This window comes from Tachypleus tridentatus, chromosome 6, assembly GCF_004210375.1.
Source record: "Tachypleus tridentatus isolate NWPU-2018 chromosome 6, ASM421037v1, whole genome shotgun sequence".
Lineage (NCBI taxonomy): Eukaryota > Metazoa > Arthropoda > Merostomata > Xiphosura > Limulidae > Tachypleus > Tachypleus tridentatus.
In genome coordinates this window covers 56,602,490-56,625,146 of record NC_134830.1, presented here as the reverse complement: position 1 = coordinate 56,625,146, position 22,657 = coordinate 56,602,490, and the positions used below count along the sequence as shown (strand labels likewise).

Sequence of the window (22,657 nt, the reverse complement as noted above, 5' to 3'; positions counted from 1 at the left end):
TTTAACAAAGTGATTGTCAGTGATGTCATCTACAAATGTTGGTTGTCTCACGTGGTGAAAAAACAACATACTTACAGACTGAGTTCATCAAACTAATATTATCTCATACTCCTGTGAGCAGCTTCAACCAGAGTTTGGGTTACACGTCAGAGGCCTGTGAAGATCACCCTTTTAGTATCAAACACGTTTAAATTCAACCTTTCTTAACAATGCTGAATTTCTTAGGATTCCATGCTGTTGGAACTTACCTTTCTGAGAAGTTTGAAAGCACTTTTGGGTGTCCCAGATAACCCTCTACCAACGTTCCCTAAAGATCCTGGAAAGAATGTTCTCTCCACATAGTTTTAGACGATTGTAATTTTCCTGGAGCATTTCCAAGTCTGGCTAATAAACTCTCTCATAAATAATGCAATATTTGGAAATACAGATATCATTGTATCACGACATCAAGTTTTCTTTACCTTATACCTCTGTGGTATTTCCCTTACAAAAGGATTTTCACACACGGCAGTCAATTAGATACACAATTAGAGTTTAGGAGAATATTAGACTTCGATCCATAACTGAGATTGCCCGGTAGAAACATTTAACAACAATAGAAGTACAAGTGCACAAATATTCATTCATCAATAACAACGAAAATAAAACAAATCCAAACAATTGCAAATGGTGCATGTTAAACTGGTTTGGTTTGAATTTCGCGCAAAGCTACTCTAGGGCTATCTGCACTAGCCATCTTTAATTTAGCAATGTAAGGCAGCTAGTCATCACCACCCACCGCCAACTCTTGGACTACTCTTTTACCAACGCATAACGGAATTAACTGTCACATTATAACGCCCCATCGGCTGAAAGGTAGAACATGTTTGGTGTGATGGGGATTCGAACCCGCGACCCTCATATTATGAGTCGAGTGCTTTAACCACCTGGACATGTCGGGCCTTGTTAAACTCATAATACAAATATAAAGACTTAAATAAATAACAAAATAAATCAAAAGTCATTGAACCAAATCCACAATCAAGTCGAAAACAATCTACACTTGATATTTACACAAACATACGAAATATTAGCCCAAACAAAGAGTCAAAAGTGTTTCAAAGGTTTGTTTAACGTTGAACTAAAACGCGATAAAGTTACCAAATTTAAAGCTAAAAATAAAAATTAAAAATAAAATGGAAGTTATAGCTACCAAAAACTTATATTGAGATTTTAGATGAAACATTATGATGTTGCCTTTTTTAATGTCCCTTCTTAAATAATTTAAAATTCTCCTTAATTCTTGTCTCCTGCTGGAACAGCGGTAAATCTTCGGATTTATAACCCTAAAATCAGAGGTTCGATTCCCCTCTGTGAACACAGCAAATATGCCCGATGTGGCATTGCTATAGAAACTTTACACAAAAACACACCCTAATTCTTTCTTAAACGAGGCTAACCTGACTTAATATGAAAAAACAAAAAAAAAAAAACAACTACTAAATCACATGGCAGGGTGGTTAGGGTGCTTGACTTGTAATCTTCGGGTTGTTGGTTTGAAGCTAGTGGTGAATTGAGAGAGAGGTGGCTAGCCACCCTCTTCTTACACTTTTTTTTTATTATGTCATGTTTTCAAATTTTCTATTAAATGACGCATTTTAAAAATGTGACACAATTTTTAAAACAATATAAAAATACACCACTGGAATCCCCGTCTCACCAAACATATTCGCCCTTTCAGCTGAGGGGAGTATAACTACCGGCCAATTCCACTATTCGTTGTTAAAAAATTAGCCCAAAATTTGGCGGTGAGTGGTGATCACTAGCTGCCTTCCCTCTTGTCTTACACTGCTAAATTAGGGAGGGCTAGCGCAGATAACCCTCGTGTAGCTTTGCTCGAAATTCAAAACAAACAAAGAAAGCCAGGTTTGCACAAAAACGTACCTCACGTTCAAGATTTGTGCTCATTGAAAGTTGATCACGAAGGCGTGGCTCTTAACAGGAAATGATAGCTTTCTATTCTTGGACGTCACGTGCTATTTTACCAGCAAGAAAGTTGGCTAACTGCTACTTAGTGTATACCTACATATCTTTATGCATTAAAAAAGAAGCTTACAGCGCATTTACTTTTGATGCAAACACGAAATTCTGAAAAGCACAATAATGTTATCAACAAAAAAGAGCTAATAACATATTTCAAGCAGGTGGTACTTCAACAGAAAAATACCTACAAACTCAGTAAAACCATGGACGTAAGGCTGAGAAAGATATTACATATTTGAGGCATTATGGGAAATATTTTTGAAATGATCATTTGCAGTTTTAAGCGTTTGAGGGAGGGAATTAATTTCTATTACATGGATAAGTGTTAAATGCTGGAGGTTAAGGGAAGCCGTTGTATAAGATCATAATTATTAATCGCTTCCAGAAGGCTCGCGCCCGTTGCTCTAAACTTCGACCAAGTACACTATTACGTGTCACTTTCTACATATGTATCGTTTTTACCTTAAAGTTCACTAATGTTTTAATGTTTTAAGCGGATCGAATGTCCTGCATGTTCTACCAGTCTCATAAAAAACATTTAACTTTATCAAGTATGTCTTTTACAAACCCTCACACATTTTATATTACAGTATATGTAAAACCGGTTCAGTATGACAAATGCTCATGTTCTAGTTTCTCCACGGAACTGTAATTACGTACAATGTTGTGTCCCAGTCTTCCCTGCACGACCCGGCTATCCTCCAGGTAATATGTGCAAGGATAACTGGAGCAAATACTTAATCAAGTAGACGAATGTGAAGGTGTCTCACTCAAAGCTACCTACTTCCTCTGTGTGTGTGTATCTATCACTGGATAAAAAATAGTTGAAACCACTGATTTACATTTTTTTTCTGGGGAGGGGTTCGACCTAGACCCTGAATCACTTTATTTAATTAAGTGTTTCTAAACATACCAAATAGTTTCCATTTGTGCTACTGTACAGTTACGTTTAAGGAACACAGGTTTTATAAACAGCCACAAAATAAATGTATGATGTATTCTATTTCTGGTCGTCTTTAGACACAAAATGGATATGTCATGCATCCAATTTCTGGTGGTCTTTAGACATAAAATGAACGTATCATGCATCCTATTTCTGGTAGTCTTGAGACACAAAATGAACGTATCGTGCATTCTATTTTAGGTAGTCTTTAGACACAAAATGGTCGTGTCACGAATCTTAATTCTGACAGTCTTTGGAAGTGAAGTAATTTGTAAGTGGGTGTAAAAACATGAACTAGATTAGAACAATGGCCTCTTCTAAGATATTCGATCAACTAAATGTTTTATCAGAACACAGTAGAGTTTACCTACTGTTCTTAAATGCTATAGTTTCAATTTACAAAGTTGCTGAGAGCAGTTAACATGTTGCATAAAAACACGTTAAAATGATGAATTATTTAAATCTTTGTGATGTACATGACTTGGTGGATAGGGCATCGGACTTGCAACCTGCGGGTCGAGCTTTCGAGTTTCGTCACTGAACATGCTCGTCCTTTCAGCTGTTAGGGCATTATAACGTTACAGTTAGATCCATTATTCGTTGGTAAAGAGTAGCTCAAGAGTTGGCGGTGTGTAGTGTTGACTAACAGCTTTACCTCTAACATATTATTTCAAAATTATGGAAGGTTAGCTCTGATAGCCCTCCAATATTTTGGCACAAAATTCAAAAAAGTCGCACACGTATAATTTATCCAATGACGTGCTAGGCATAAGCTGAATAAACAATTGCTTAAGCGCATTCAAGAAGCCCTCGATTTAGGAGGAAATTGTTTTTAGTATTTCATGGAAAATTTGACTCCTGCCCATTTTAGTATTTTGTCATTTGAAAAAAAATGTATTTCAATGAAATAGATCTTAATCATCGCTCATTCACGGACGTCAGTAAGCATACGCACGATTCGTGGGCGCTGATTGGTTCGCAGCAGCAAGACGTCACTGAGCACACGTGCAATTCGTGTGCGCAGATTGGTTGCTAAATGTACGAACAGTGCATATGATTAGAGAAAAATACCGCGCAGTGAGCTAGTTTGCTAGCAGAAATGACTTTTTCTAAAAATATCTTAGTATGTGATGTGTTATACCTTTTGTTGTTGTTAATTTAAATAATCCAATTAGTAGGTTTGTTTTCAGTTGAGCACCAATATATTTCTTCTTAGGGACCACAAAGGACAAGCACTGCCTCTGAGTTTATAACGTATTTCTGTGTATCTTTATCTTTTATCTGTTTCTTCTGCTGTCTGCCTATCACCTACTTCAACTTAACTTTCTGTTACGTGTTTTGTTTTTTCCTGTTTGTCACACCTTTGTGTTTCCGCGTGTATGTTTGTCTGTTAACATACATTAATACGGATTTGTTTGTCAGTTACTTGTTTATGTATCTGTATGTTTGTCTAATGTTTTTATAACACTAAAATAAGCTTACATAAATGTTTTTTATAACTAATTACAACATCGACACGATATAAAAAAGACCTAGAAGGTATATCACGTTTCTAGATATCATTTACACGTTGTGTTTCAGTTGTATCTGTTTGTCATGTACTTTTATGCATTTGGCTGTCTTATGATTGCTTTCCTTGGTTTAAAATCGTCTGACTTCGAAGAGAGAATAAAACTCTATTTTAAAAGTTGTTTCAGGTGCTATTAATTTGACTGGTTAACTCTATGACTAGGAGATATATATTTAGTCTTTAGAGTTATTGAAAATACAAATAACTCGGATAATTGTTTACAACAGTTCAGAAGTCAAGATATACGCTGTGAATAAACTTGTGTTTGCAAGGAGTGGAAGGACCCTAATTACTCTGTAAATGATTTTTTTGGGGGATGGACTTGAACTGACGGAAACCCCACGTTTACACGGGTAATCAGCTACTTCTTCGCTAAGCACAGGGAGGTTTACCAATTTTACTGTTTGGGCCAAGTTCACTGGCCCTTCTACCCTTTTCGGTGACCAGGAAAATGGTTACAACTGTGGTTAAAGATCCTACGATTAAGTCAATTCGAAGTCGTTAAAGGTGACGAAATAAACACGTTGATAAACTGTTGCTCTAGAGTCTAGAGCGTGCGTGATCAAACGACCATTAAATACAAAGTGGTACATTTAAGATTATGTTAAACTTGTTTCACTTAGTATGGAACAATTATATTATAACTTGATCTGGAACCGTAATAATATATACGTATCTACTCATAAAAATTATAGTATATCACAACTTTAACTCCAATAAAATAATAAATACATACCATATCGCAGCTTTAACCCTCCCCTCACACCAATATGTTAAACATAAACACAATACACACTTTCCCAGTGCGTTGACTTATAATATTCAACTAAATTACCTACCTAACTCGTGTTTACGAAATGTGTTTTTTTTTGTTTTTTTACGTTACCACTATTTATTCTTCGGTGGTAAAATAAAAAGTTTCAAATTCCAGTTAGTAGTTATTTCAACCCAAACCTAACCAGCTTGGTGAACGAACTGAAATGCCGTTCACGTTACTTCGACTCAGTTTTCAGTGCAAATTCCAATAGGCTAGAACCCGTCTGTGTGAGATTTTTGTACATATATATATATATTGTCGGTAAGTTAAACACATTGTCCAAACAGCTTCTTTTGTATTTAATTATAACTACAGGCTTTGTATCTTATTTAATCTAAGATACTTATATATATATATATTCTTACTGTGGACCTATTATAGTAAATAGTTTTTTTTTTTTATGAAACATCATTTTCTGCTCTTGAAAACCAGTTCCTGATTGGCTTTATCTTTCTACCTGCTGCACTGATGCAGTTTCTACCAGGCAGGTTTAGCGCTCTACAAGTATTTCAATGTTTACTCTAAAATGTGACGATTAACATCTTGATAACGCTAAAACTGTGGGCTCAACACCAACCATTGGGGCTCGGCATGGCCAGGTGGTTAAGGCACTCGACTCGTAATCTGAGGGTAGCGGGTTCGAATCCCCCGTCACACCAAACATGTTCACCCTTTCAGCCGTGGGAACATTATAAAGTGACGGTCAATCCAACTATTCGTTGATAAAAGAGTGGCCCAAGAGTCGGCGGGGGGTGGTGACGACTAGCTGCCTTCCCTCTAGTGTTACGCTGCTAAATTAGGGACGGCTAGCGCAGATAGCCCTCGTGTAGCTTTGCGCGAAACGTAAAACAAATCAAACAAACCAACGATTGGTTTCTTTTATTCGAGTTATGTTATTGCTAATTAAGCAGGGGTAAGATTTTTATACGGGTAGATTTTTTTTATTCTTTCTTTCTAACAGTTAACGGTAAGTAAGGGGTTATAGACGGTAGAGAGCTTTATAAGAAATGCCATCCAACATAAATCTGCTTGTAATCAACTTGGGCGATATTTTAAAATAGTTGTTCTGACACATAAATGACATACAAATGAGATGAAACTACAAAACTTGGTGAAAAGTGAAATGAAACATAAGAAAAGAGATATCTGCAAAAGAATGACCCATACACGGGTAGGGAAACACTATTTATAGCGTCTATACGTAAGCCAAAAGAAGAAATTGGGGGGGGGGAGAGGGTTTGGTTGGTTTTGAAACTAGAGGGAAGGCAGCTAGCTATCACCATCCACCGCCAACTCTTCGGCTACTCTTTTACCAACAAATAGTGAGATTGACCGTCACATTATAACGCCCCACGACTGAAAGGGCGATCATGTTTTGTGTGACGGAGATTCGAACCAGCGAATCCCAGATTACGAGTCGAGTGCTTTAACTACCTGGCCATGTCGGGCCGGGGGGAACAAAGCATTAAATGCGGATATAAGTGCTTAGATTCTTACAACGTTTCGTATCCAAAAATATAACGTATCAAACAATCACGTTACTATCAAGGTATGGTAAACTACGGATTTACTAGTTTTGCTATCGAAGGAAGCTATGTTTTCACCCGGGTGTGAAATCAGCAAGATTTCTCGTAAATGACAGAATGGATTTGAACAAAAATTAGTATACATTTCAACTATGACCACACTTATAAACATTTAGTTTTGGAGGGTCAAAGTCACAGTAAGATCACGAAAATCAAAAATATTCTTATCTGTTAATATGGGGACCGATTTTTCACGCTATTTTTGCTAAAAAGTGATCAAATTTTGATGACACTTGGTGGACTTATTTAGAATATTATTTCTTATTATTCTGTCCAAAGTGATTTGTTTCCACTGATAACGACGGACATAAGGGTGTGTGTGTGTGTGTGTTTTCTTATAGTAAAGCCATTTCGGGCTATCTGCTGAGTCCACCAAGAGATTCGAACCCCTGATTTTAACATAGTAAATCTATAGACTTATAGTTATACCGGCAGGGGACCGGATATAAGGACAGATTTTCGTGTTTTTAAGAACCAAATATGATCAACACTGTGTGACGGAGATATACACTCTATCGAGTGTCCCTTTTCAATAAATACTTCTTACTTTCTTTCACCGTAATCTTTCTTCTAGTTATTCATTAACTATAATTTTATCACCATTTGATAGAGCAAAACAGTATTCATGATATTTGAATACTTATTTTATTATTATTATATGTAAAATTACAAGAAAAAGCTCTGTTATAGGCTGAAACAGGAATTACCAGCCAATGATAGATGAACAGTAGATGACTGTTACATGCAGAATACTCAATGCTTTGTAAACTATACAATCGATGTCTTTAGGGGGCCAACCCTTATATTATATAACTACAATTTTTGATAATTTCATAGAGCAAAACAGTCTTCTCGATATTTGAATACCTATTTTATGATTATGCGTAAAATTTATGATTTCGTAAACACACTAGTAACCCACCTGCACCATTTTATAAAAAAAGTTGACAAACAAGAATTTAGTTAAATAAAAACTATGTAGAGCTGGCTACTGGGTTAGAAAATAGAAACCGAAGAAGATAGAAATGGAAGTGGACATAACACTTGATTCGGGTAATGATCACATAGCAGACTAAGCCATCTGGACTTTATATGGAGAATAAGATCCCTACATTACTGACTTCCTCTCTGACAAATCAAATAGAACCAGAATTTACAATCGTAAAATGTAGAATAATCATACAAGTAATATTTTAAAGTTAACTAAATGAAAGATATAATGATGAAAGTTGAGATTCTGTTCAAACACCAAATGTTAGATAGACAAAGCGGGGTAGCCAATAATGTGGGGATTTTATTCTTCGCGTGAAGCCGAGACAGCTTAATCTGCTATGTGAACATTAACTGATCTAGTGATATACAACTTTTATTTTACAGCCCGTACACATAATGTTTGAAAGAATGTTTCTAATTTATGAGATCAAAATCAACACACACTGTTTGAAGCACGTTCATCATGCAAAGCATGCTAATACTACGAAGGTATGGGGGCATGTCCCTCAGAAAATTTGTAAACACACAGGTGCTATGAGATTATACCTGAAAGCAATTTTGTATGACATATAGCTTAAATAATAGTATGGTTGTTCACTTAAAACCCACAAACATCTCATGAAAAATCAACAAATTATCATTCTGTTGTAACACTGCATGAGGAGCTAGGTCTGAATTATCGTAAATGTTTAGGTTTTATTATATTAAAGTACTGTACTAGCTACATACACAATGGTTGTTAATTGTTAATTTGTATTTTTAATTCAAACAATTCTGTATAACAGAAGTATGTTAGCTATTTAAATCATTGACAGACATATGCCTACATATGTGCACTATTAAAATAACTTATTAGTATGCCCAATTCTTCTGGGGCGTTTTTTCAGAAATAACTACATACAAATTCAGTGTTGACTCATAATGATTGTGGATTAAAGGTAGACACTCAGTCTTAGGTAGAGAGCAGATGTTGAATGTTCACATGAAACGAACTTAGTGGCAGAGTTTCGGTAACATAATGATGTTTGGTGACAAGTATGTTTTTCTTATTGCAAAACTACATCAGGCCATCTGCTGTGTTCACCGAAGGGGATCGAACCCATGATTTAAGCGTTGTAAATCCGAAGAGTTACCACTGTCCCAGTCTATATATATAGACTGCGTACTTGTGAGTTTACAATAAAGAGTTTACAACGGTGATTTTTAGAGCAAAATTTTCACAGACTGTATTGTAAGAACAGAGCTGAGAAAAATAATTTCTCCTGTCAATCACATTCTAAAGTTATTGAATCACTCTTTGTGTACTTTGATAAAAACGAGACAATTATGTGAAGTTCTGGATATAACTGTTATAACCAACAGTATAAACAAACATTTGTTTATAGGTTTGACTTGTTTTGACATATTATTTTATAACAACTGTGATAACCAACAGCGCAACGAACATTTTTACATACGTTTGACCTGTTTGACTGGTCTCACCGCTTCTTACGGCCCTGAGCTGTGGACTGTGTTCCTATTTGTTAAGTGATAAAAATTTCCTCCAACAAATCATAGACACCCACTTTAATGAATACAGCCTATACAGGCTTTGGGATTCCAATTATAAAGTATCGACAGAAACTATTGAATGCGACTAGTTCAAGCCAAAAATGTTAATGTACTTCATTAGAAGAATGTATACTATTTAGAAAACGTTCAATTCCATAAGCATATTTTTTTTTACACCGCAAAATAAGGGAATTCGGCCGAGCCCCATTAATTATCACTCTCTGTGTGTACGCATGCCCTATTTTGTTTGGTTCCTTTTTTTTTTAAAGTTCAGTAGCCAGCCCTACAAAGATTTTTTTTTTTTTTCCCCCAATACACACTGTAATTGTGTAATACAGAGTAACTTCTCTCGGTACAGTGTAGAGGCATCTTGTTTTCTTACCAGACCACGAAATAATACACCACATGAATACCATATTATTATTTATTTTAAATAGTCATACACGAACGTTGTTTCTATATGTCACCACTAGGAGAAATTCAAGCTGTACAATGGGGTGTATAAACTCTGTCTATCAGATTTTAGGGTTACCGTTTAACTTACCGATCAACCAATGGGGAACGTATACTAAAATTACTCGTTTAGTATTTAATATACATTAGAAAGGCAAAGTAGAGTTCAAAAGACAAATAAAAACATGATTGAACTAACAAACTGAAGAAAGAATGCACGGGTGACAAACAAAATCATAATTAAACATTCAAATCATTATTTCCCCAAATCACCATTTCCAACTTGCATTTAATTACAGGAGGGCAGTTTTTCCTAATGGGGTTGAATTATAAATAAATACAAAAGTTACAAATGCCAAGATACTGGGGACGCTAAATAACTTTTACATTCTCAAGTTGGCATTTCAGCACGCCCATAACGTTCAAATACTTATAATATATGAACATCCCAATAAGAGCTTATGTGACTATTTTAAAAACAATTACCGTTAGAATACAAATAAATGTATTTATTCTCCAAATTCCGAAAACAAAGGTAGCAATGAAACACCAATAGGAACAAAACACAACAAAAAACTCACAAACATACCTGACATTAAGCCTGCGCAGTACGCTGTTAAAATGCGCACATTCAGTTAGATGAATGAACTAAGCAACCTACGTATTGTATCTAACACACATACGCCAGTTACCGAAGACAGCCTTGACACATAGTTCACGCCAAAACAGACATAATATAAATGAAACAACCTATATTTTAAACGTGAAAAAAATAACTAAATAAAGGAAATACATACGTATTACTTTAAAGGTTTTATGTAAAGTTTTAATAACGTTATCATTGTTTAATCTGAATTAATATTTACTATATTTACTACTGAACATGTGAAGAAAACAACAACAAAAACAAACATATACGTGAGTCTTGCTATCCAGGTGAATGTAAGAAATAATGCAACATTTTTACCCCCTTCGTTACGATAGTAGAGTGTCAAACATTTTTATGGAATAATTTTGTTGTAACGTTTGTTGTTTTTTTAATTTTGCGCAAAGCTACACGAAGGCTACCTGCTCTAGCGGTCCCTAATTTAGTAATGCAGGACTAGAGAGAAGGCAGCTAGTAATCACCACCCACCGCCAACTCTTGGGATACTATTTTACCAACGAATAGTGGGATTGACCATCACATTATATCGCCCCCACGGCTGAAAAGAAGAGCATGTTTGGTATGATGGGGATTCGAACCCGAATTACGAGTCAAGTGCCTTAACCACCTGGCCCAAGAGTAGCCCAAGAGTCGGTGATAAGTGGTGATGATTAGATACCTTCACTCTAGTCTTACACTGCAAAATTAGTGACCGCTAGCACAGATAGCCCTCGAGTAGCTTTGTGCGAAATTCAAAAACAAACTAACAAACTTTCTCATAATTACTGTGAAAGTACGTTACCCTGTTGCAGGCACGCGGTTACCACGTGAATTTGTCATGTGATTTACATAATACATAACACAACACACAAAAAAAAAAAGGGAGGGATTTTCCTGGAATGCATTTTATGTGTGGCCAAGGGAAATATATAGGGATATAGGGAAAAAAAGGTTAATTTATGTGTCGTAGACCTTATACTACAACTCAGGGAAAGGGTCAGTTAAAGAATTTACGAGTATTTTGGTTGGGCATAGGCGGAATCCATGTCGACTTACAGTGATGTTATGTTCGCAAAAGAAGAGGCTTAAATATTTCGCTTTGACAAAGAAAGGCGTTTTGGGCTTGGCATGGATTAGCTGATCACGGAAACGACTCGCAATCTACTATGGGTCGCGGAATCGAATCCCGTCACTGAATGTACTCACTCTTTGAGCTGTGAGAGTGATATAATATGACGATCGATTCGCTTTTTTTTAAGAGTAGCTCAAGAGTTGTCGATGGGTGATCTTAACTAACTGTTTCTTCTTTAGTCTATCACTATAAAATTAGGGACGGACGGCGAGTGCAGATGGCTCTTGAGTAGTTTTGCACTAAATTTGACAACAATAGCAACAAAATCTTGTCGTTTCAGACAACACTCTTTATGAGATCTTTTACATTAAATCTTCTTCAAACTAGTTCTACATATGACATAAAGTTGGTATTAAAGGAGTTAATACGCAAACCCTGTTAGTGGGTAAAATTAACAGGAAATTGTTTTAATTTTTTGGACTTATGGAATAAATACAGTCTGAGCGAATTTAATTAATTACGAAACACTTTAGAATTAACTTGGATTATGCATCAGTGTAGATTATATATACATATATTAACTTGGACTATGCATCAGTGATTATATATACATATATATATAATATTAGTAGTTGACAACATCATAACAAATATCGGGGTTTATTTTATTTTCCGCAGTGGATAAAGTGCTAATCGTGAAACTAACTTTGCAGTGATAAAGCAACCACAATCTTTAACAAAATAATTACTGACATTTGTACCTGGAATATATAACAATAACTATATATATATATATATACAGTTATATGTAAACAGCCCAGTTTAGAAAGTGCCGTGCTCTGACTACGAATGACTTTTGTAAATATATATATATATATGACTAGAAGCAAAAACGAAATCATAACACGTACTTAACATACTCATACTTTCTCCGGCATATTTCCTTACTATTTTCTTTCTAAATTGGTTTGTTTTGAATTTCGCGCAAAGCTACATGAAGTCTATCTGCGCTAGCCATCCCTAATTTAGCAGTGTAAGACTAGAGGGAAGGCAGCTAGTCAGCACTACCCATCGCCAACTCTTGAGTTGCTCTTTTACCAACGAATAGTGGGATTGACCGAACATTATAACGCCCCACAGTTGAAAGGCCGAGCATTTTTGGTGTGACAAGGATTCGAACCCGCGAACCTCAGATTACGAGTCGAGTGCCTTAATCACCGGGCCATGCCGGGCTCCCATCAGATTGCGAGTTGAGCGCCCTGATCACCTGACTGTGCCGGGCCTTTCTTTCTAATAGTTGCAGATTTTATTTATGAAACATAAAGTTACCTTTTATCTAAGGGTTAAATCTCGAGTAGTGCTTTATATGTCAGTAATATATATTTGTTATTCAGTAATTTCTTCCCTTTATATTAGATACATTACTAAGGGCAGTGTCTGCGCCATCTTTGATGTTCTAAAACTAGGACAGACACTATTAATTATTGCTGAATAATTCCAAGAAGCGTAAACCACTTTCCAATGATTAAATCTGTACAAATTAACACAAGAAAGAGAGAAAATTATGTTCGTGTTGGTATCCCAGTCTACAATCTTCTAAATTGTTGGAGAGTACCAGAAACAAAACAACGTTAAACAAAGTTTTGTCTTCTTGATGTTTAACATAACTTGAAAAAACGACAACTTTAAATTTTAACATTCTAGGGTAATGATCAAGTCATAAGTTTACAAGTTTTGTCTTCTTAATGTTTAACATAGCCTAAAAAACGACAACTTTAAATTTTAACATTCTAGGGTAATGATCAAGTTACAAGTTTACAGAAACCACATATTTCAAGTTTTTGTCCTAATCGAAGCGGCCTTCAGCAACGAGTTTTATTCTCGTCAATTCACGCGAGACATGAGACACCTGGATTGCTGGCAAACATTAGTGTATATACCAGAATTATCCAAGAAAAAACTGATTTGTAGAAAGAAAACAACATAAAAATATTTTGAAACGAAGAAGCTTGTTAGTTAAAATAGCAACCTGAAAATTAAAATGATAACACAAAGTAATATCCATATCAATTCCTATTCGAAGAAGCTTGTTAGTTAAAATAGCAACCTGAAAATTAAAATGATAACACAAAGTAATATCCATATCAATTCCTATTTTTTTCCATTGAAGTTAGAATTACTGTGACGAAAAGCGATCAATAGTTAACCTAAAGTCATACGATGGGCTAGCTGTGCTCTGCCAACCACGGGTATAGAAATCCGATTTTTAGCGTTGTAAGTCAGTAGACATACCGCTATGCCACTGGGGTCTCACATCTCTAAAGGCAGCGGAGATGTAGCAGGCTTTTTATTTTAATTTAATCTGCTTTTACGATTAAGCTTACCTTTACAAACGTACTGGTAAGATAGATGAAGCAATGTTACTTTTTAACGATGAAAAATGTTTTTCTGATTCATTCGTCACGTGAAATTGTCTTTTCAACTCTGTTACATATACAGCCAGAAAGTCAGACAAATAATATCTCGTTTTACTGTAAAATTTATTTAGAATTCACAGATGTGAGAGCGTGACCTGGCGCATTGTCCTTGATTTATGCTATGATTAAGCTTGTTACATTTTTATTGCTACAGGTTATGTTGTCTTGTACTGTTTTTATAAACGAGCGTCAGCTCGTGCCAGTACAAGACGGGTGGTGGCAGTGCATCTGACGAGAAACTAGACGGGAGCAAGAATTGTAATTAAAAAATATACTATCCCCAGGTTATTCATCTCTGGTTGGTAACAACAACATTACTAACTACTCCGGGATAAAGAAGTCCGTGTTTTGTTTGTTAGCACACGTTGCGGGTGGTTAGAGAAGTATGTTGAATATATCACACGCTCTTTGTTGCTCAAGTACCAAGACACTAGTTTCGTTTCATTTACGGTACAAAACGTTTTAGATTCAGTACTGTGCAAAAGTGTTAGGACAAAGTCAAAAGTCAGGCTACTTTAAAAAAAAAAACAGTTGAAGGTAAAACATCAATATTTTATTATTATTCACATTTAGTGCTTTAATAACTCCAGACAGTCTATTGGGCATTGTTGTAACATGTTTAGTCAAAGTTTCCTTTAGGAATTTTACTCAAAATGTCTCCAATACACTCACATAAAGTTTCTTTGGAAGTAACTTTTGATTTGTAAATTTTTTTATCTACAAAATACCAGATCTGCTCACTTGGTTTGAGATTGGATCGGGGGGTTGTATCATTTGAATAACTCCAAAATAATTTTCCATAGGTTGGATTAGCATTTGGGATTATTATCTTGGTAGTAGAATCCTTTACCAATAATACGCAAATCATGACGAATCAGTGTCTGACAATACTTGTATTGGTCCATTATTCCAGCTATTTTGCAAATATCTCTCATTGCCTCAGCAGAAAAGTACACCCAAACTCTCACACTGCCTCCCCCTCCCCCATGCTTGTTGTTGGGTGCTACGCATTGAGGTAAGTATCTTACACCTTTCTTCTGTTGGACGTACAGCCTGCACTTTCAACCAAATATTTCAAACTTTGGCTCAACTATCCATGACACTATTTTATTGTGCAGTTTTTGTACTTCTGAACAAATTTCCATCTCTTGACAATATTTGGAGATCAAAATAAAGGTTTTTTAACTGCTACACGACCAAATACTCCATTTTGGTTGAGTCTTCTTGATACTGTAGATCTGGACACTTTTCTGTCATTTGGTACATGGCTGTTTATCTCATGCTTGTGATCAATGACAGTCTTCCTTCTGTCCTGAAGGCTACATAACTGAAGATATTTAGCATCAGTATCATTGAGGTGTTATGCCTCTTTCTTCTTATTTTCAAATCTATCAGGTTCAGTCTCATGATGTAGGGTGTACTTGACAGTGTGTGGAGAACATTTCAAGTCTACAGTAATTTGTTGTAGAATTCAACTAGTATCACATAAATCTTTTATGTAAACTCTTTGCTCTACTGACAATTATCTATGCTCTTTGGGCCGTGTCATGACAATAAAACTTATAGTTTTATATATAGTGTTAAACACTGGTTTTATCAAGGTTTATTTGTGGAGTACTATTAAATTGATTTCTTCTAGCATATACCAGTACAGTGTGTTAGCTTCTTGCTCGCTTTTTATATACATATAGTTAAGACACTACATGGAGCACCATGACAGTTATTTTGGACTCAAAATTTGAACAGTATATTAATTCAAGCAGAACCCTTAAGACATGCCTTGGTACAAGTATATGGGAATTCTAAAAATGATAAGTATTCTCACCTTGGTTTGTTGAATTGTCAACAAGGATCAGTGAAATAGTACCCTAGTGTTGAAATTTACATTCTGTAATAGCATGGAATTAGGCCTATAAAATAGAAAGAATGGTAAACTATTCTCTTGTTCCAACACTTTTGCACATTACTGTAAAACAGCAGTTACTTAGCTAAAACTTTCAGAAAGGCAATAACGTTATTGATCCCATTGACCAAGAATATAGTTGTAGATAAGTTACAAATACCTACGGATCCTATCTCCGTACTTACTAAGTTAATGTCTGATAGTTACTGAGTCCACACGCTTACACAAACCTTGCCATTTCATAGAGCTGTTTTTGCAATTCTTAAAAAGATATTTTCACACCGAGTGAAGGTTTCTGAATAACATCGTACTAGATTTTGTTATTTTATTATTATCTTGAAGAGCTAATAAAGCTCACCAGTGGCATAGAGGACGGTCTGTGTGCTTATGATGTAAAAAATCGGGCCTCGATGCTCATGGTGGTAAGAGCACAGAAGGCTCATTGTGAAGCTTTATGCTAAACGACAACGAAGTCAAACAGTCACCAAAGAGACATCTATATAATAAACAGGATGTTTTAACATATATTTACTCAGTTTTTATTTTATTGTGGACACTTAATGAAGTTACATCTACACACACTAAACAGTTATTTTTCACACTTTTTACAAAGTTTCAGATTTATTTATTTTGTATGGCCACTTAAACTACATCTATGCATAGATTATGTTTGTTCTGTTTTGAAGATATTGGTTATGTGTGCACAGTTAGCTCCATGTGTTATCGTATGCACCAACTAAACGCTTTATTAAACAAGCGAAACCTCCACGTATAAAATTTTATTCATGGGAACGAAAAGAGGTATATTATATGAACAGTGCTGGAATTATCTTGAGAATGAAGTATTTCCTGGTAATAAGTACACAATTACCTTTCACAAGCTTTATCGTGCCAGTTGCTGACTCCAAAGTACTTTGTTTGAAATTGAACATCATAACATTGATGAAATGTAATGGGCATAGTACATGAAAATTTACATTTGAAATGTCTGCATTGGTGCCTAGGAATTAGCGAAGAACGTCAAACTTTGTCATGTGTTATTGCAATAACGGCTGAAAACACCGCTAACAAGATATATACCTAACTAATGACTGAAGGCAGAGTGATTAAAGAAGTTTTTACGGTTTGTCTGTCACTCATAACTAAGATATTTAGCAACTGGTAGAAATTATTAAATATTATATAATTAAATTATTAAATAATGATAGAATATTTATAATTCATTAATCTATTTCTAAACGGTCCTCTAAGAATTACAGGATACACTGGATAAGTATAAACTTTGTAAACCATACTTTACGCATTTATGGATAATAATTATTTTTAAAGGGTGACGCACGTCAATAACAGCTTTACAATCCTTGTACAATTTGGGTGAACCTTCAAAGGTGGACTCGGAATGGCCATGCAGTTTGAGCGCTCGACTCGCAATCTGAGGATCGAACTTCCGTCACATCAAACATGCTCGCTCTCTCAGCCGTTGGGGGAGGTACAATGTGACGATGAATTCCACTATTCCTTGGTAAAAGAGTAGCGCAAGAGTTGGTGGTGGATGTTGATGACCAGCTGCCTTCCCTCTGGTCTTACACTGCTAAATTAAGGAGGGTCAGCGCAGATAGCTGTCGTGTAGCTTTGAGCGAAATTAAAAAAAAAGCAATTAAATCTTCAAGAACAGAGAGAAGTTTAGGGTTTTCTAATCAAAATTCTTGAAAGGTAATTCATTCTAATCAATAATTGTTTACAATTATCTCGCTAACACAAAGCGTAAGAAACTCTAGAAAACTGTAAACTGAAATTTCTTTCTTATGTTGATGAATATTATTGTCTCTTGTAACGCCGTCTTTCATATTTATGCTGTTTAATGTCTTTGTCTCTTGTTATGCCATCTCTTAGATTTATGTTGTTGAATGTCTTTGTCTCTTGTTATGCCATCTCTCAGATTTATGTTGTTGAATGTCATTGTCTCTTGTAACACCATCTCTTATATTTATGTTAATGAATGTTATTTTTATCCAGCGAGTTTTATCTTTATGTTGATGATTGGCGTCCCCTACCCAAAATGAAAGATAATATAACTACAATATTGTACTTTTTTCCTAAAGTTTTTATTAAGTTAGTTAGCTATGTTTCTGAGCAACTCTCACAAGAAAATTTCTTGTTTTTTTTTTACAAACTAAATGTTTACACTTTCCCCAGGGCCCAACTGGTATATTTAATAATGATATTATTTAACTCTTGAAACAGTTGACTCAGGAACAGCTTTTCTTTCATTTGAATATGACTGTCGGCCAAAGGCTAGTTAAAGGTTTTATAAATGATATATATATCTACATATCTTTTGTTTTAGACCTCACAAGAAGAAGACGTGAACGGCCGGGATAATTCTGCTTATCAGGGGGAAGAGTTGACGGGGATAATGGTTTCCACAGGGCAACATCCTAGTTCCGGCTCTAGTGGGTCTTCAGATCAGGAAAGAATTCAGAGTGTTTCAGACCAAAGATCAAAACCTTCTTCCCAAGACAGTGCGCCCATCTTTCGTGAAGAACACCGACAAAGGGTGGTGGTCTCTATGGAAGAAGAAAGCTCTTCATCTCCTGATATGGAAGAACAACGAGGAATGGTAAATTTTGCGTACGAATCAGAAGAAGAAAGGGATTCTGATAAGAGTACTGTACACTTGGATGAGGCTGAAATGATAGATAAAATCTTTATGGGCCACGACGATAGCGATCAGTTTACAGAAGACTACAGTGCAGGTAACGAGTCGCTTGCAAATGGACATGGTAAAGTTTTGAATAAGTATGACCACACTGAAATTGCCATTCCGGACGACACCTTAATAAATTACAACACTGGAAGAGTACGAATCAAGAAGAAACAGAAATCTCAGGGGTCTCCAATGGCGGAGAAAATTCCGTTAGGATACATTGAAAATGATTTATCTTCTTTTACCAATTACTGTGAAAGTGATAGAGAAGTGGTAAAAGAAACTCCTATACACAAAGAAAACACTGAAGACGACCAAAAAGAAGAGACAATCGCAGATGAAAACAGAAGTAACACAGAGACAAACGGAAGAGGAAAATTCTTTGAGGAATACTTTATCCCAGACAATACTCACAAGAAGCTGCTAAGGTAATGATAAAAAAAAAACATAAGTTTTCTCTCATAATAAAATTTCGCGAGATATCTGAGTTATTCTAATGAATTACTAGTTGTTCGCTATATTTAAAACGAACAAATACATTCACGGTTAAGTCTAAAGGTGTTAATAGAAGATAATATTTGATAAAAAGTTCACAACTTTGAATAATTCTCTGCTAATTGTGTCTAAGGTTTTCATAAGACTTTAAGACGAGCTATAAAATGATAAATTAATTTTAGCTTTCTTGCATCTGAAACAATTAAATTTAGTCACACAAATGGTTGATTTCAAAAAATTATTTGACTGCATTGTAAATGATACAGATGGTGTTTTATGATTCTTTTATTTTCTTGGGGACTTAGAGATTCATTAAGAACAAACAAAGTAAACAGTGACTAAACAATGAGGGCCCGGTATGGCCAAACGTATTAAGGCATTCGACTCGTAATTCGAGGGTCGCGGGTTCGAATCCCGGTCTCATCAAACATGCTCGCCCTTTCAGCTGTGGGGGTGTTATAATGTGACGGTCAATCCCACTATTCGTTGGTAAAAGAGTATCCCAAGAGTTGGCAATGGGTGGTGATGACTAGCTGCGTTTCCTCTAGTCTTACACTGCTAAATTAGGGACGGCTAGCGCAGATAGCCCTCGAGTAGCTTTGCGCGAAATTCAAAAAACAAACTAAACAATGACATCTTTATTAGAGATACTTGTTTTTTAAAGCACAAAGGTACATAATGTGCTATTTTCGTTGTAACATCCAAAACGATCACATTCTGAGTTTTAGGTTTATAAGCCCTGAGATTACCACTGAGCCAGCTGGGCTTGTTTCAACGCAAAGAAGCTACATAACGAGCTGTCTCCGCGTTGTCGACTCCGGGGTCACGAATTCTGAACTTTGTCGCTATAAAATCAATAAAAGTACCATTGACATACAGGCAGATATTTAATGCAAACAAAACAATTCGATTTAATTACATCTGTGAGTTGTTACAAAGAAGAATATTGAAAAATGATGATCACGGGTTCGAACTCCTGCACCACTAAATATGCTCGCCCCTCCAGCCATTGGGGGCAATGTAATGTGATGACCAATCCCAAGAGTTGGCGGTGAGTGATGATTATTATCTGCCTTCCCTCTAATCTTTCATTACTAACTTGAGGACGGCTAGTGCAGATAACCCTCGTGTAGCTTAGCGCGAAACACAAAACGAACATGAAAACAATGCCTACTTGTTGTATGATTGCCTTTAATGAATTAAAGGTTTCGAATTATTGTGTTTTGATTATTTACTAATCCTTAAAAGCCAATAATATTTATTGTCTCTAAAGTTTTTAAAGAAGACTGAACATTAAAAAGAAAATATTGACCTCATAAAGAAATGTTATGTCCTTCAGAATCAAGATGTTTTGAAAACCTACAAGCCAACTTGGCCACGTGCCACAAAATAAAATGAAAATATATTTATCAAATTATTTTCTTCTGCGCGTGCCTAGATGTATGTAACCTTGAACAAGTGAGGTTACGGGCAGCTAGCTGCCAAAGAGGTCTCTGTTTCTTGTGTTTTTATGTGTGTGTGCACATCTTCGTTTGAAGTTATCATTCTTTGACTAAAAATAATGCCTACCCAACTTTATTGTTTGTATCAAGAAGTACATATAAACTCACTTATCTTATTCCAACCGGCCTGGTTAAGGCATTCGACTCGCAATCCGAGGTCGCGTGTTCGAATCCCCGTCACACCAAACATGCTCACCCTTTCAACCATGGAGGGCGTTATAATGTTTCGGTCAATTCCACTATCTCAAGAGTTGGCGGTGGGTGATCATGACTAGCTGCCTTCCCTCTGGTTTTACTCTGCTAAATTAGGGACGGCTAACAGATGCGTTAAGTAAATGGAGTGTAATATATGTGTTTGTATTTTATTTCAACAGATTTTAGATATGGGAGGGCTTCTTTATTATACATATATGTAGTTAACATAAATGATAGTTACATATATCACGAATGTTTTCCTCTGGGTTTTAAAAAACTTTGATAATCAATGGTTTGTAGTCTTCACATGTTTGGCTAGAGCTATTTTCTTTCACAAAGACACATGTACTACAGTAAGTATTTTCACTGGTTTCAAAATTTCAAACGTTGCTGTTCCCTAGAGACACAGCGGTAAGCCTCCGGACTTAAAACGCGAGAAACCGAATTTCAAAACCCGTGGCGAGAAAAGTATAGGCAGTCCATTGTGTAGCTTGGTAATTAATTACAAAGAACCAAATTTAAACATCAACTGCGAAAATTAGGAGAAAAGTATTCCAAATTGCGTTCATTAAAACTTTTCTGGCGTGATTTTAATGTGTTTCCAGTTTCAATTTTTTTAACAAAATTAAGGTCATTCGACTTGTTATGATACCTGGTAATTTGACTCTAAGAAAGCCAACCAGTTTTGACTATGTTAATTTTTAAGTGTTCCTGAAAAAGCCAAGGCTAAATAGTACGTTTACTGGCTTAGTTCTTTGATGTTTCTTAGAACTTAAAAGTACCGGAATGTAGTAGGCAGCTGAAAGGTCTACAGCCGTCTGGTATCATTGTAAAGTGTTCGTATAACTTGTACTCTGATATTAAAATTATTCATGCAACAAACTTTTCAATGAAAATTATGTTATTTTCGATGTTTTCAAGTTCTATTCTCATTGTATAACACGTCCCAAACTCAAAATCAGCTTTTTAAAATATTATCCTATCGATTGTTGATTTCGAGTTTTGGGCGTGTTATGTCACTCATTTCCGTTCTTTGTTTTTCTGGAATATTTCAAATACTTAAGACATTTATGACTGGTACAGTTAGAATGAAATTAAAATAGTTTTATTATATTTAAAAATACATCTGCAAAATAGAGGCTGTATACATCAAACATAACATAATTTTCATTGAAAATTGTGTTGTTTAAATTAATGTTTTATTTGTATATATCGTATATATTCCCAGGTAGCCCAGAAGGAAGTTTTTAGACTCACAACGATAGAATTTAGCGCTCGATTCCTCGCGGTGGTTACAGCAGATAGTTCAATGTGTCTTTGCTATAAAAAACAAACAAATACACTATATAACAACATTTTTACTTTTTCATGTTCCTGGGCAGAAAGTGTCAATCCCAATTGCTTATGCCTAAAGTAAATAAAAAAGATATATTTTTCTCTTCAAACTTTGCTTTTGTGACCGGGGTAATGAAATTTTCAAATTTACCAATTTTCCAGAACATTCCAGGTAGATTTAATGCTGAGTAGCTGATAGAGAATTTTCTCGAACTTACAAGAATTTTCAAGAACTTTCTAGAATGTTGTAGAACTTACAAGAATGTTCTAGAATGTTGTACAACGAGAATATTTAAGAACCTTTTATAATTTTCTAGAAATTTCCATAGTATATATATATATATATATATACAGGAGCTCACCACTCACCACTTCAGTTTAGTTCTAACT

General features: G+C 35.4%; 1 protein-coding gene across 1 annotated transcript in view; it reads left to right on the top strand.

The window, feature by feature from the left end:
- The window catches only part of LOC143252575 (uncharacterized), a 44,392-nt gene that overhangs the window by 10,287 nt on the left and 11,448 nt on the right, over positions 1 to 22,657 (top strand). Inside the window, exon 2 of the mRNA XM_076504915.1 lies at positions 18,381 to 19,168. Within this exon, the coding sequence (XP_076361030.1) occupies positions 18,381 to 19,168 (788 nt within the window). The remainder of the gene's footprint in view (positions 1 to 18,380; positions 19,169 to 22,657) is intronic.